At 40.8% G+C, this 14999-nt stretch overlaps 1 protein-coding gene across 1 annotated transcript; it reads left to right on the top strand.

The window, feature by feature from the left end:
- Positions 1-482: 482 nt before the first annotated feature.
- On the top strand, positions 483-13906 carry C6H6orf58 (chromosome 6 C6orf58 homolog). The gene is given in 7 exon segments (XM_040598252.1): positions 483-804; positions 4932-5018; positions 9056-9240; positions 10433-10566; positions 10990-11228; positions 13723-13844; positions 13847-13906. Coding segments are annotated over 7 exon segments (1149 nt in total).
- Positions 13907-14999: the final 1093 nt, after the last annotated feature.

Genomic DNA, 14999 nt, shown 5'->3' with positions numbered 1-14999 from the left:
TTGGTCAGAACCTGGAGCCTTCCTCAGGGTACCTCAGTCCTGACCTAACCCTGCCTGTGCCTGTTGTGGTGTGAGCTCTGTGGCATTGCTGTCCCTTCTTTATCCAAAGGAAGTAAGCAGGGAAAGGGAAGATGACAGCTAGTAAGAAACACAGGGACAAAAACGTTGATAACACAACTGTATAATCCCTACTGCAGCACCTCAGCCTTTTGGGAGAGTGGGTATGTGCCACAGGCAGCACAGACTTGGACATTTTCTGGTCAGATTGATCCCTCTTAGACATCTGCTGCTGCTCCCCACATCCCACTGGGAGGACAAAGCATTACTCACAGTTTGCTAATCTGGCAGCTCCACCTCAGGGTCACTGAAAAGAGGGAAGGGAAACAAAGACCTGTGCATTTGAGTCACCCTTTTTTGCCCAGCCCTCACCTTTCATGATAAAAGCCCTGCAGCCACAAACAGCTGGCTCACAAACCTCCGCAATGCAGCCCTACTTCAGCATACATGCTCTTCTTACACTGACTGTTACCCTGAGTCCAGTGACTGCTGCAGGACAGAGTAAAAATGATGCCACCAGAGAAGATGTCTATCCCCCTCTGTGGGACCTTGCCCCTGAAAGCCTGCTGAATTTCCTAGTAAAGGACAACAAAATTGTCATCAATGCTTGGAACTATCAAGAACGACTGGGGCTGTATAAGAATTTGCTAAACTCTTCAACCAAATATTTTACTGCCTTTGGATCCCAAAATTTTGGCAATATTCTCTGGGGATTACCGTTGCAGCATGGGTGGCAATTTCGTACAGGTATGAGTTATGTCCTTACGCTGCTGAAACAACAAAGTGCTTACCAGACCCACTTTGGGTCATCCTTTCCAAGGGTTCTGCCTTGCAAACCCAGGATAGCCTCAGACAGTGTAAATTTTGGGATACTGAGATAAGATGCCTATTTGAAAAAGGAATTCTGAATGAAGGGAATGCCCTTGCCTTGTTGAGCAATAGCAATTAAACTTCCTAACAGGAAAAGGTATTGCTCCACACAAGACTGGTCAGAATCCAGAAGATCTGTGGTTTAGAATGGCAATATTTTGCTTAACTAAAAATCTTTGAAAAGATATTCCCAGTTGCTCCACTTTACAGTAGGTATATTTCAGGGCCTGCACGCTGCAGTGCTGTTTTTAAATTGTTAACTAATTGAATTGTTAATGTTATGATCTTCTATTGGTGATTTGATTGTTGGAAGTCCACCTCTCCCTCTGACAATTTGTTTCCATTTTTGATCAGTTTAGGAGGAGCCTCATTATTTTCAAAATATGTTTTTTACAAAAAAATAAATTTTGTTCTGTTTGTTGGGGGGTTGTTTTGTTTGGATTTTGGGGGGGGGTTTTTTGTGTTTTTTTTTTTTTTTTTATTTTTAATGATGTTTGAATTCTAATGTCTCATCCCCCAAAAGCCAGTTGTTATCTGGGGCAGTCATGCATGTTTGCTTGTTGGCCGTGCCAGGCAAGCAGAAACAGAAACACATGTGAAAAGTCCCTTGAGGCTAAGGCTGCAATATTTTATCAGGGACTTTATCAGAGAACATTTCTCCCACATGCTACTTCACATGCAGGAGCCAGTGAAGCTTTCCATTCAAAGCTAGAGTTGACTTGCCTTGTTCTAGCAACCATGAGAGGTGGGAAGAAGGGAATAAGAGTCAATGATATTTTCAGGAACTTGTGCCTGGTGGTAATGAAGCATGAACAAATGCATCTGTCCACCTGTTGTTTTCTTTATTGGTTGTAATCTGTAGTTTCATGAGGTGGTGGTTTGGCTGAAGCTGTACATTTGGAAGAAGACAGAGATGCCACAGCTGGTGGTGAAGGAAGTCTGCCAGCATTTAGTCGCACCTAATGGAAAATTAACTGCTAAGTCAAAAGGAGGAAAAGGAGGTAGAGTAAGCAAAATCCAAGCAGGCAACTAGCTGGCAAACATATAGCAGCAAGAAGAATTTGGTGGAGTTTAGGCAAGCTTTTTCCTCTTTCCCTCCTTTATGTACAGGAAAAGAAAGGAGATGAAGAGGATGGCTGGTACAGCAGGAGAGTTGACCCAATGTGTGGCAGAGGCAAAGATGACTGGATGCAGAACCACACTTGAGTGGTGACCTGCTGGAAAGGGTCTAGTTATGTAGCATAGACTCATCCACAAAGCAAAGATATGCCTGGTTGCAGTGACAGTTCCCAAATAGAGATGAGGGATACCGTAGGTGACAGGAAGATCTGCACCTGTTTGCACAGACAGGTAAAAACTTACTGTGACCTGCCAAAGAGTCATAGGGCTGGTCCTTAGACAAGGAGATATATTTTTGAAATTACGTGATCAGAAGGTTAAAAAATTAGTAGAAGGAAAAATATCACATGGTTGGAAAGAGTTTTACAGTAAAAAAAGGTGAGAAGTTGAAAGATAAATAGGCAAGGGGGAAAGGAAGACATAATTTTGGTGTATACAGTAATGAGGTTAGCAACTAGCTAAACCTAATACAGATAGGCAGCTGGACTAGATTAGTGAGGAATGAACAAAGCACTTGTATATTGACATAATAAACTCTGGCAAACAAAAGCAGGATTTGAATTCATGGTGCAAGACAAAAGGTCCTTCAAAATACTACAAAAGCTGTTGAATTAACAATTCTGTCTGGTTATGTCTGTCAGTTATGGTGCTGAGAAAATATTTTTAGGGATATGGCCCTATGTAAACCATAAAGAGCAAGTGAAGCTGCTATTTAATAAGAGTGGTACAAAGATTTTTGATAATCCATTCATGGAAATAAAATTAAATCAGTAATTTTCCTAAATTTACAATAGAGAATAATGTTGAGACACCTATGGCTGACAGAAATGAGACTGTGGAAGTAGAAATTGTCACTTAGGAGTGTGAGAGTTCTACCTACACAGACTGAGGAAACTGGATAGTCTCTACCCCCACTTGGAAGAATTGACATACAGAAGTGCAAATCCAGGAGCAAGAACTTTAAGAAAGACTCAGGTCATATTGTATGTCTGAAGAGTGGGAAAGGTTGTACCTATATTTAAGAAAAAGGAAAAAAGGGATAAGGACATAAAAATATTTTTTTCTCTTGCGTCAGCAGTAGATGATACATTAGAACAACTATAGAGGAAAGAATATTTAAAGAAATGGAGCTAAATGGAGGAAAAGGGATAAAGCATAGCTTATGTGAATCAAAGGCAGGTTGTGTCAGACTAACTTGATATCTTCTTTTATGATATAAGTGGTTTTTTATCAAAGTCCAGAAATGCATTTCCTCCCTTTGTAAAATCAAAGCACAACAGCTGCGTTTAGCTTTCTCATTACAACCTTGCCACAAAAAAAAAAAGCACAGAAATCTTGCTGATGACGTTGCACATAGTTGCTAAAAACATACAGCTGGGAGGGACTGTCAGTATAAAGAAAGACACGAATAGCTTTGGCGTACCTGAAGACTGAAGTTAACGATTGTGTTAAGCACAGGGAATAGGAGGGAGGAGAGAACAACCTGGAGTGTAGACCTGAAACTGGAGTTAGTGCTCTCAGCTCCAAGTAATTCATACATGTCTTATAACTATCACTAATACTGCCTGGGACTCCTCATTTTCCCAAAACACGTATGCTAACAGTTTTTGGTAAATCTCGCATACAATTCTTCTGCAACATTTCGTCTTTTTCTTCTTTTCCTTTATCCTTTCCGTTCATCTCCTTTGTACAACAGTGAACTACTGCTGCCTATTTCTGACTCCTTTTGTGGAAGCAGGATCTTGGGAAAAAAATTGTCTTTCTGTAAATACTAAAAAATACCATTTTTCATTTAAAAACCCCATCCTGTTGAACTGCATTCCTCACCACTGCAGTTCATGTTCTCAGCATTCTGCCACTGAAAGATACAGCCTTGAGCAGCTGGCATGCCCCAAAGAACAAGCTCTGTCCAGTCAGCTAGAGAAGATAATTAGGATAATCTGTATGCACATGCTTCATGATCATCTCTTCTTGTCAAGTAAAAAGTATCAGAAAATTTGGTTTGGCTTTTAAAGACTGTAATGAGGTTTAGATGTCAGAAACGACACAGTCGTTATTCAGCTGACTCATCAGACAGTAAGTGTTCTGCAGTGCTGAGCTTGGAAACTTCTGGAGTAACTCAGGTCATTGGACTCGACCATGGTAATTTCATGTCATACACCTAGAGCAGACTTTCTGACTCACTACATGATTACTTACCACATAATGTACATGTACGTTATGCTTTCAGGAATTAGGCTGTTTCTACAGGTCATGTGGAGATATGCCTTACATGCTGTCATGAATAATTGTGAAATGTCTTGCATGTTTGTTAAAGCACACATGCTTGAGAACCCTGCTAATGAGATACAACAACGTTTACATGCTTAGCTTCACAGTAAGGCATGTCTGTATGCATCACTGAACAGGAAGGGATTCTGTACCACACAACCCAGTTAGGTGAGACACAATTACTAGCACATTTAATTTGTGCTATTCTGCTCATTACGCAGCTCTCCTACACTAGCAGCCTTGCATCTATGGAGAATGTTGCATCAGCTGTGCATGTGTTCATGTCCGTATGTGCATGTATATTTATATCTCCATAAAAATATCACTGCAATGTCCTACTTTCAGACAGTTCCATAAATTCTTAGAATACATTTACAGTGAGGAATAAATTGAACTGTAAAACACAATCAAATTACTATGCACTGCATGAAGTATTGACTGAGAAATTCAACTGCTCTATGAACAGTAGTTCATGAAGCAAAGCAACAGTAACTGTTCTGCTTCTCTGAGCAAAATTCTGCATGCTTTACTCCTATACATTTTTTTTACCACATTGGGATTTCTTGTGTGAAAAAGATTGAGAAGTATTTGGTGTATTATTTCATTTGATTCAGGCAGATTAGCAGATCCTTCCAGCGTGACTTCCTGTGGCTATGAAGATGGAGAGCTCTTGTGCATATCTGTAAGAAGCTGGTGGTCCTGTAAGTATATGCTATTACAATGTTCTTCTCCAAGATATGATTAGTGTCCTAGAAGGCAATTTAGAATCTTTCTTCCCCTTAGACTTCAGTATTACAAAGTAATTTCAGTACTACATAATTCTCCATCAAAAACTTGCAGCAAGACACTTAAGTGTGAGTAAATGAAAGTTAATTGACTTCAATAACTTATTTGAGGAAGGATTGAAATGCAAATTTGCAGCCTTAAAAATGTTTACACTGCAAAAATACATGTAATAATGTGTGGGAAACACCATGATGAGTGTTTATATGGGTAGACATTAGTAGAAATTAGTTTTGAATTACTCCAGAGCAGATTTATTTGGTTTAGATGCTAGTACTTCAAACTAAAACTTAGTGTGAGAATATCAAGCAGGAATCTTTGTGGTTCTTGCATCACACTTGGTAATACAAATCTGACAGGACCTTTCTGCCTTCAGTTGCACCTCCACAACTTCACTGTGGTCAGTAGGCTACACAGAATGAAATAAAGGGAGGCTGTGCCCATGATGTCCAAATAAATTCATTACCTTCATTACACTGACATTTACCCATCAGGCTTTCAATATTCAGCTGGAACTTAGTTAATCCTTTGGCCTGGTGTACATGAGCTATGAGGCAATTTCTGTTCACTTCAGTACTGGCACTGGAGTTCTGGTAGGTTAAAATGTTGTTTAATTTTTTTTTCATTATTCTAGTAAGTAACAACAAACCGAAGACAATGGCAGAAAGAGAGAGAAGTGTAAAGATTTGAGTTTCCAGTGTCAATGCCCCTGACATTTTCAGTGTTTTCCTCAATATCTCTAAAAATACACTTCCAGAAAACTCAGTCTTCCCCAAAATGGAAACATCCGAAATTCCTGTTAATTTTGCTAATTCAGGCCATTCATATGTTACTCTGTTGAAGTGGATCCCTCCAGTTAATACATGATTTCTCTTAGCCTGAGAGACACTAGAATTTCATTTGTGAAAATGTGTATCACAGGTGTAACAGGAGAAAGGGTCTATCCATTACACTAAAGCAAATATACATTGCAGGAAGCAGTGCCATCTCAATCACTGTGGTATCAAATTTGGAACCGCCTTTGCACTAGGCAGCGCAGAGAAAAGGCAAAGTGACAAACCCTGCTGAAGGACCAGCTGTGAACTAACTCAGCCATAGGTGCTGTTGGCATCACTCCTGGTAGATGTGGCAGAGCACCTTATCCTCCTGTGGGACATGAGGTTAGGTCCACTGCCAGGATGATGGGAGAAATAACAGTGTGTAAGACAGGATACTATAACCAGGTTTTTAAACAGAAAGGAAAAAACGTTTACATCCACTTCTAGCTAAGAGCTTTGCAGAAGAGGAAAGGAAGGAATCTGGAATGCTACATGCAACTCAAGGGTACCCATTTATTGTCGCACAGAGCAATCCAATGAATAACACTTGTAACATCAATAGAAAAAGGACTGATACTACAATGCTCTTTGTCTCAACTGCAAGAACATGTGTAGCCTATTTCCCTCTGGTATTTTTACAGCTACTGTTGATATGGAAACAGGCTCCTCAAAGAACAATGCATACCTAGATTTCCACAGAGTTCATCTTACAAGGCAAATTTTTTCTGAGCCCATGAAAAAACATAAAAAAGTGTTAAATTTTCTCATTTGATTAATCAAAAATATTTGATTAATTTGCCTACACAAATTGAACAACCTATCCTAACCAGTCCAAATAGAATCTTCCAAACAATGTTTTTGTTTCCGTTTTTCAAAAGCTGAATGAACACGTTATTACAAAAAACAACACACCCTTTTTCTCTGATTTGCATCAAAGTCAGTATTTTTAGAGACTCAATTTCAGACTTTTTTCTGAAACTGGAACTCTGACTATTTTAGAAGGTTTATTTTTAAAGAAATGGAACTGATAGGATGGGGGGAAGAAAGACAAGACCAACCTATAGATTACAATCCCTACTTACATCTAAAGGCAATAAAATGATGGATTTTTTTAGTTTAAATATTCTTTCCCTTCCTAGGGAAGGGAAAGCCTCATGTCCTTCTTCTTATAGCATATTTTCCCTCCATCACTTCTGTCCCTCGCTCCATCAGCTTCCCTGCTGTCCTGTAACAAGTCCCCCTTTCCACCAGACCTGCTCTGTTCCTTCCCTGTGACATAAGCACTTTGGTAGAGGCCCTCTGAATGAAGCTTTTGGCTGTGAGTCAGCAATTAAATGTATACGTCTTCAAGCAAACAAAAGCGTAAGCATAGATTAAATTTAAAATGTAAATGTAGAGTAAAATGAAAGCTCACTGTGATACTCCAACTTCAGTTTCCAGTCTCTGGGTGGCTAGCACTAGGTGCTCTGTGCGAAGGTGTCCCAAGCAGTGATGAGTAACAAGGGTCATTGCATAGCCCTGTGCAAGCAGGGGACCTTCCTGGAATGCAAACCACCACCCCTGCTTTCTCGGTGTTTGCATTCCTGCTCCTCACTTACTTCTAAACACTGCACATTTGCTTGATACTTACTTTGTTGCCTCCAGAAAATGTATAAACTCAGCCTTGATTTACCCTATTGCAGCAGCAATGTGCAAAAAGCCTTTCAGAGTGCACAAAAAAGTCTTTCTGTTCTGAGCATGTAAGGAGTTTTGGCTGGCCTTCAGGGCAGCCCTCTATGGCATGAGTAGTTTTGTGAGGCCAGGAATGAGCTTGACCAGTAACTCACATTTAATATGCCCCAAGGTGTATGAGACACTCTGTGCTTAAGACCTGCTGTCCTTTTTGCCTAGAATCATATTCAGTATAGTCCTCTCCTGCATTGTTTTTTGCCCTTTGAGTCACCCAAGCAAGTACAAATAAGTAATATATGCAAGCCCACTTAAAAGAATGTAAGTACTTTCTGATGTGAAATCCAGGTTTCAACACTTCTCATGAAAACAGTGAAGAAGTAAGCCCCATCTTAGCAACGACTCCCAGCAGGACACTTCTCATCACTTGAGACTTCTCCTTTGCACTTCTGACTGGCCACACGTTTCCTACTGAATTCCCAGCCAGGGCCGCTTACAGGAGGTGGAACAACGGTTTCCCATGAGTAAGGACAGAGATACATGGTAGGGGGTCAGGTTTTATTGATTTTGGTCCTCACTGCTGGGACTGTATACAAAATACCTAGGCAGTCCGTGGCCCTGAGACCAAAGGTGAGCAAATGACTTCTCAGCACGACAGGTCAGGAGTACCCACTCAAGAGGGAGAGCAGCTCGTTTCCAAGATCTTCTTCACTTATAGTTATTAAACTTTATTTCTATGAAACAAGCAAAATTAAGAGGAGAATTTAAAACCCTCCTTTCAAATGAGGAATATCAAATAACCCTATGGGCACTCTCACTGCAGATGTGGTCTGCCACAGGTGAGAACTGAACCTGGGTTCCTACGTGCTGGGTCTGAGTGCTCCAACTTACGGACCAGACCAAAGGAAGCCATCATCCTAAAATAAATGTAAACAAACACACAGGGGTAACTTCCAAACACTTTTCAGTGAGAAAAAACTTTTTTAAAAGGAAAATTATTATTTTACAGTAAAACATCACTAGTATTTTAGTATAGCCTTTTCCTTTCTTATATGCCTACGATACATAGAAGAAGGTTTTGTAGGAAACCAATACTCATGGAGTACCCGTTAGTCTTTCTGTACTTAGTTTGCAACTAATATTTGAGAGACTTCTGATGTCCTGTCCGTGACAACCTATAAAGATCTAACTTCTGTCAGTTGTTTGTCATTTCCTGCAAAGTATAGCACACTGCCAGCTCATACAAGGCTATTAACAGAAAATATATAAATTAATATTACAGATCATATCTCAGTCGATACAGAGATCATCATTAATGTGTTTCAGTACACGTCCCACTGCTGAATGCAGTTGTATCAGTGGCAATCAGTGCAAGGTTGTATTTGGCTTGGGAGGGTGTTCATTTTTCTCTGCGGGAATTTTTCATTTGCTTGTGGTTAACACCTCCTCCTTTTCAATTATTCTTTCAGGTATGAATTACTACCTGGCTGTCATCCCCTTTCTGGGGGCAGTGGAGGCTGGCCTCTTCGGGCAGCTGCCCTACGAGATAGAAATATTGCCACCAGAGGAGCGAAGAGCTGATTTCTGTTACAGTGTTGCTGACTGCCGGTCTCACATTCCCAAGCTCATGGATGACTGGAAGGCCTATTTTGAAGTACATAATTTTACTTTTTTTTTCATATTTTGTAAGAAAAGATACCAGAATATTACCTTTTACAACTATTATTACTGTTATTTGTAAGATTCAGACAGCTTGGTTTCCTCTCAATAACAGCTTGGTATAAAAGTAACAAGCAGGAAAAAATGAAAAGCATAACATAAAGTGAGTCAGGGATTAGAAGGCCAGGATTTTTACAGGTTATGGCTTTTTATTTCCTTCCTTTAAGATAATTCTGTATTTTGGACTCTTTCCCAAGAGAGTGTTTCGTTAACAGTTATATTTGTATTCTTCCTATACTGCTTATGTTAGAAATGCAAAATAAGCATGTGAGATAGAACACTACCTTTGAGAAAGGCCTTGTGTTGGTTTTATAGGGTTCATTTATTCCTTTGAACATCTGAAAAACTGAGAATGTGGAAGCTTCATTCAGAAGGACACTTATATATGCAAGTAGATATTCTCTTTCCTCCTCATTCAGCCATTCCCTATCCCAAAGATGACAAGATTTGTAACTTCATAGATTCAATACTATTTTCATAGGTAGACTTCTATATTCAATGTTTTTGTTAGTATTTAAATAATTGATAATGATTAGAAAGTTTAAACCATAAGCAACTCTTGGCAACTGTGAGTGAAGGTAGAGGTTTCAGGTGCAAGACTGGATTTGTTTTTTCTAAGATTTTTCCTAAGCAGTATGTTCCAGAAGTCATTATAAAAGATCCACTCCTTAAATAGCCATAATGATAAACATTAAGGACCATTTTCTTATTTTCTGAAAACCCTCAGAAAACTGTGGCAAAACCAGTATAAACATGTTTTCAAGGAATCTAGTGTTTCAGCATGGAAGCATCCACAGCACTGAGATACAAAAGTCCACTGAATTATTGTGACAGAATACCTAAACTATGTGGATAAAGCCCTTGCTCTGTTGAAGTCGAAGAACAGCAACTCCCGTTAACTTCAGTGGGGATATGTATTCACTTGATAAATAATCTGTGCTTATCATCTATTTGTCCCTATGTCAGACATTACAGTTACTTACAAAGCAGCACATTCTAACTACTCAAAAGCATTTTCCTTTAGCTTGCAAACTTACTATTTTATGAGGTATGTACATAAGTCTAAAAAATTCATTGTGTCTAACCCCCCCCTTCTTCTCTACCTTGTTTACTCCCTGTTGCTGCAGTACCTGTTATCTACAGAACACAAAGCCGTGAGCTCTGCAACCTTCTCCTCCTTCAGCCTGGATGGTGCCCTCCATCTCATGTGGAAGGCGCATGTTGCCTCCATTGCTTATGCACTGCCCAAGTTTCAGGACAGGTACGGCTACAAGAGAGGTGGCCAAGGGGGATCTTCCCACCTACATGCCTCTTTGGAAGGACTGTACCACAACAAAGCCTGCATGAGCTTTCTTACGTTAGGCCTCTACTCTTCAGGCTCTGCTCTTCCTTCCACGCTCTGGGAACACGGGATGACCAGTGAGAGGTGGCTGCCCAGGCTGCGTGGGCTTAAAATGAGATGCTGATTCCTCTCGGGGAGCCAGGAGCTCTGTTTAGTCTGGGCAGGGGCAGCGATGCCAGGAGAAATTAGGTGTGAAGTGCTGAAGGAGACTTTAAGTCACTGTGGCACTGAAACCACTCAGGATTTTATACTGAACAAAACACACTTGGGATAAAAGATCGACTAATGTGTTCTACAAAGGGTTTCAATTACCTATTACATCTTTATTCTGATCTCTTTCAGCTTAAAATATCTCTCTGATCCAGAAGCAAATTTCGGTGAAGACTGGGCTAATGCTGTAGATTTCATTGCAGCCACACACTTCTCTACAGATTTACTGACTACACACAGCTTCCAGGCCTTCCTGCCCCAGAGGATGCTCATTGAAGGGGATGCCCTCCCATCCATTAGTGACTTCAGTCCACAGCAAAACAGTGTCCTGCTTTCGCTGAGAGCTCTTCACAAAGCAAATCGATTAACAGGTACGAGCCTCACTTACAAATGTCTGTAGTCTGTAAATATTCAATATCTTGCTCTCTCTTCCTATAGTTTCTCCATACAAACACAGGGATTTTTGATATAAAATAGTATAAACACTTCCTAGAGACTAACAGTAAGAATACAACCATAAGTAAACACCACAGGAGAGAGCAAATGCAGCAATGGGATAACACTGATGATACACAGTGAGGATTTCACACGAGGCAAATGCATCGTTTGCTGGAGCAGATGATCTTACTTTTTTTCCCGTAGTTTTCACAGGACACAGACACCAGTTTGTGTTTTGCTAGTGTCCATAAAAGCTGTAAATTAAGTTATTAGATCAGTTGAGGTCATTGCAAAAAAATGGGCAAATAATCATGAAAACAGTTTGTGTGTGTTCTGGGGGTTGTGGGTTTTTTGTTTTTGTTTTGTTTTGTCTCAGCCTGTTGTTTAACAGAGAATAGTACCTGTCCCGGCAAAACTGCGTCCTTAAACAATACTGGCTTCATCGCGCTCACTAAAATAAGTTGTGCATCACCATCCAGCGGTGACACACAGAATGACACTCTTCTGAGGTTTCAGTTCAGTCGTCGGTACTGCTGGGGTCGATACTTTTGTCTGTCCTTTATGAAGGAAAGTTATTTTGAACCTTTAAATGAAAATACAATACAAAAATACACTGAAAAACTAGTATCCTGAGCTATGCAATTTGTTTGGGTGATCCTCTCCTGTCCATACGTTTCAGTGAAAATTCCCTCACTAACTGTATTTGTAGCTGGAAAAGACACGTAATGAAGCTATTCAGCCTTACAAAAGAGCATCACAGTGAGAACATACCTCATACCCTCCACACAGCATTATTTCTCGCAGTTTGAATAGGGGCCTTAACACCTCTGTCCCACGCCTGGCAGTCTATGTCACAGTCAGGGCTTCCTGACCTGCCTCCGGGGGGGAGGGGGACACAGCAAGGAAAACCCCAACCTGTGGGTTCCGCGGAGCAAGCAGAGCTCCAGAGCAGCAAAGCAGATGAGAGCAGCACTGGAGGGAGAGAGGAAAAGAGACATGATGCTGAACACGGTAGAGGGAAGCAAACAGAGGGATGAAGAAGTTTCATGCAGGTGCAGCCATAATAATGATGTCCGTAGCTGAAATACCTTGCTTTGCAGGGGGAAGGTTTCCCTTACTCTGAAGGGATGGGCTTTGCATTCAGCTGAGAGTCAAATGCCAGCTAACTTGACCTGGTGACTGATTTGCAGATCAGAAAAGGAGCTTTAAAGTAAATTTTACTTAAGTCTGGATCCACAGCTTCAGCGGGGACCTGAAACACTAGTTCCTATTGCTACAAAAACTCATGTAACGTGACATACCATTTTTGTAGAGTTGGATCCCTCAAACTTTTAAATATATCCTGTGACATGTGAAGTGCTCTTCTGGTACTACAAACTTCAACAGCAGATAGAGCATCTCAGTACCTCATAGGATGGGACCCTGTCCAAACCAGAGTGAGATTAATCTCTTGATTCAGAGTTTAATTACTCTCCTTTTTCATCTAGATGCCTCTGCCAGTCCTGCAGGGACCAGTACTGAGAGAGTGCTGTGCTACCTCTAAAGCTTCTCGACTTAAGGGCAGTCAGAAGCTTTACTTTTTATGCTCTGCCCCTCACTGACATCCAAAGACAGAACAGCAGATGCCTTGTTATTCAAGACCTTTTCCGCTGTTGTCATCTTTCCTCTGGTCCATCTTGCCTAGGCAAGAGGGCTGTTTGTTGCCTCCTCTTAACTCCTCATCTCCGCAGTACAATACTGTGCAAATTCAGTTCTTCATTGTTGCCAATTTTATATAAAAGCATACTGTGCAGGAGAATAAACTCCTCTTGCTTTTCTAGCAGACCATTTTTTACTTTCACATTTCCTCTGTGGGCCCTTTATCTACCATAAAGGTCAGCACTGAGAGGAGTGGGGAGCCAGTAATAACTACCCTGTGAACTGGTGCTAATGCTGGACTGGTCAGGCATGCTTCCTAGAGACCCACTGCTTATTTCTTGGATGAAAGTATTAGGATCATTTGCTTCTTTAGCTTGAGGCCTTAGCTGGCAGAAAGTGCAAATTCTTGGTTGCTTTAGAGTGAAAAAAAAGATGTGCGTGATTATAACTACCAGGCTACTGCTTCGTAAGACATGAAGCTATGTACAATTGCAGACCAAGACCTTAACACACATCTTCAATCATTTTGACTTGCAACACTGTTGACAAGGGAACAAGCCCAGCTGTCTGTCAATACAAAGCATCCTAAGCGAAATGAATGGCCTGCTTCTCCCTACACATTTGTAGATAGTTCTTACCCCATCGGCATGCTCCAGCTTTGTCTACATTTCACTGTCTACAGGAGAGCATTGGGTGTTTGTTGCCAGACATGCGCTTCGTCCCTGGTGTGCCGCGAGCTGTGTGTGCTCCATGTTAATTTGACAATGTCATGTTGTGTTTCTTTCCAAGGAGGATTGCTGTTGAAGCTCTGGCAAAAGGCTATGTCTACCGAAGCAGGAAGAAAAATGGGCCGCAAACTGATTGAAGAATTGGTTATGAGCCAGAAGTTTGACCTAGTGGGAATACATAATGATTTGAAAGGAGCCGATTTGACAGTGCCCAGCTTCTTGAGGAAAAGCAGTTCCAACATTGATTGATTTAATCTTTTAGCAGATATGTGTCTGGTAATCTGGCCTTGGTAATTCCTTACAGCAGGATTTCCTGAGTAGCCATGCGCGCATCTCTCTCACACTGATTCAGTATTTTTATCCTTAATTTTTCTAATTAACTTATTTGTTTAAATCAATTCCTTATAAATAAAAGACCTCACAGAAAATCTTACTTTATTACTTTTTTTGACTTTCTATATAATGTATCGTTATTGAAGACAAAATTAAATAAAGGCAACTTATATTCTGTTTCAGACTGGTTTGCCCCTTGTATACAAGGATCACACCAGATACGTAATTACTCAGGTCCTTGATGGTCTAACAGATGAACATCAAAAACTTTTCTTTGAAGTTCTGATCCCAGACCAATGCCTTGATTGTTTCCTACCACAGCTGTTATTTTGCAGACCAGCGGCGATCAAATTTGAAGGTTTGGGGCTGTTCAGATCAAGTACTAGAGTATAGATGGATCCTCTCGGTATGCTGATTTGCAACAAGCGTGTGGCTCCTGTGGTACTGTGGAGCCAGCCTTGAGAAGTCCTGAAGCAAACGAGCTTGTTCTGTAGCAGCTCGGACATGACCAACAGAGATTTCTGGTATTTGATTAATTTCACTTACCTCAAGAAAGCATTGATCTATCAATTTATGTGATTACATAGTCTGTATAGCCAGGGGCTGTTTTTCCATTCCCCCATATCTATACCTTCTTCTTGCAGCGTGTCACATGTTACATTTGATTACTGAGGAAGAGACGCATTCATACTGTTCGCACTCCCAGCACCTGGCACACTCAGACCCAAGTGCTGATCCCAGTCTTCTGGGTGATAAGACATATTGGGAGTTTATTGTAATAACTTGGCATCAGAGGTTGTGGGGAAGAAGGACAGGAGTCCTGCAGGCAGACAGGGGTTGAAAATTCTTAGGAAATCTGCTGACTTTGATCATCCATCCTTATGAAAACTTCCCCTAGAGACCAGGCATGGCTGGAGCTCCCTTTCTGTGGTGAGCAGTGGATGGCCTCTGCCTCTGCATCCTATCACATTATATCCTGCAGTACAGCGTAGTTAAAAATAACAC

This window comes from Falco naumanni, chromosome 6, assembly GCF_017639655.2.
Source record: "Falco naumanni isolate bFalNau1 chromosome 6, bFalNau1.pat, whole genome shotgun sequence".
NCBI lineage: Eukaryota > Metazoa > Chordata > Aves > Falconiformes > Falconidae > Falco > Falco naumanni.
The sequence above is the reverse complement of the archived record's forward strand: the minus strand, read 5'-3'. Positions and strand labels throughout refer to the sequence as shown.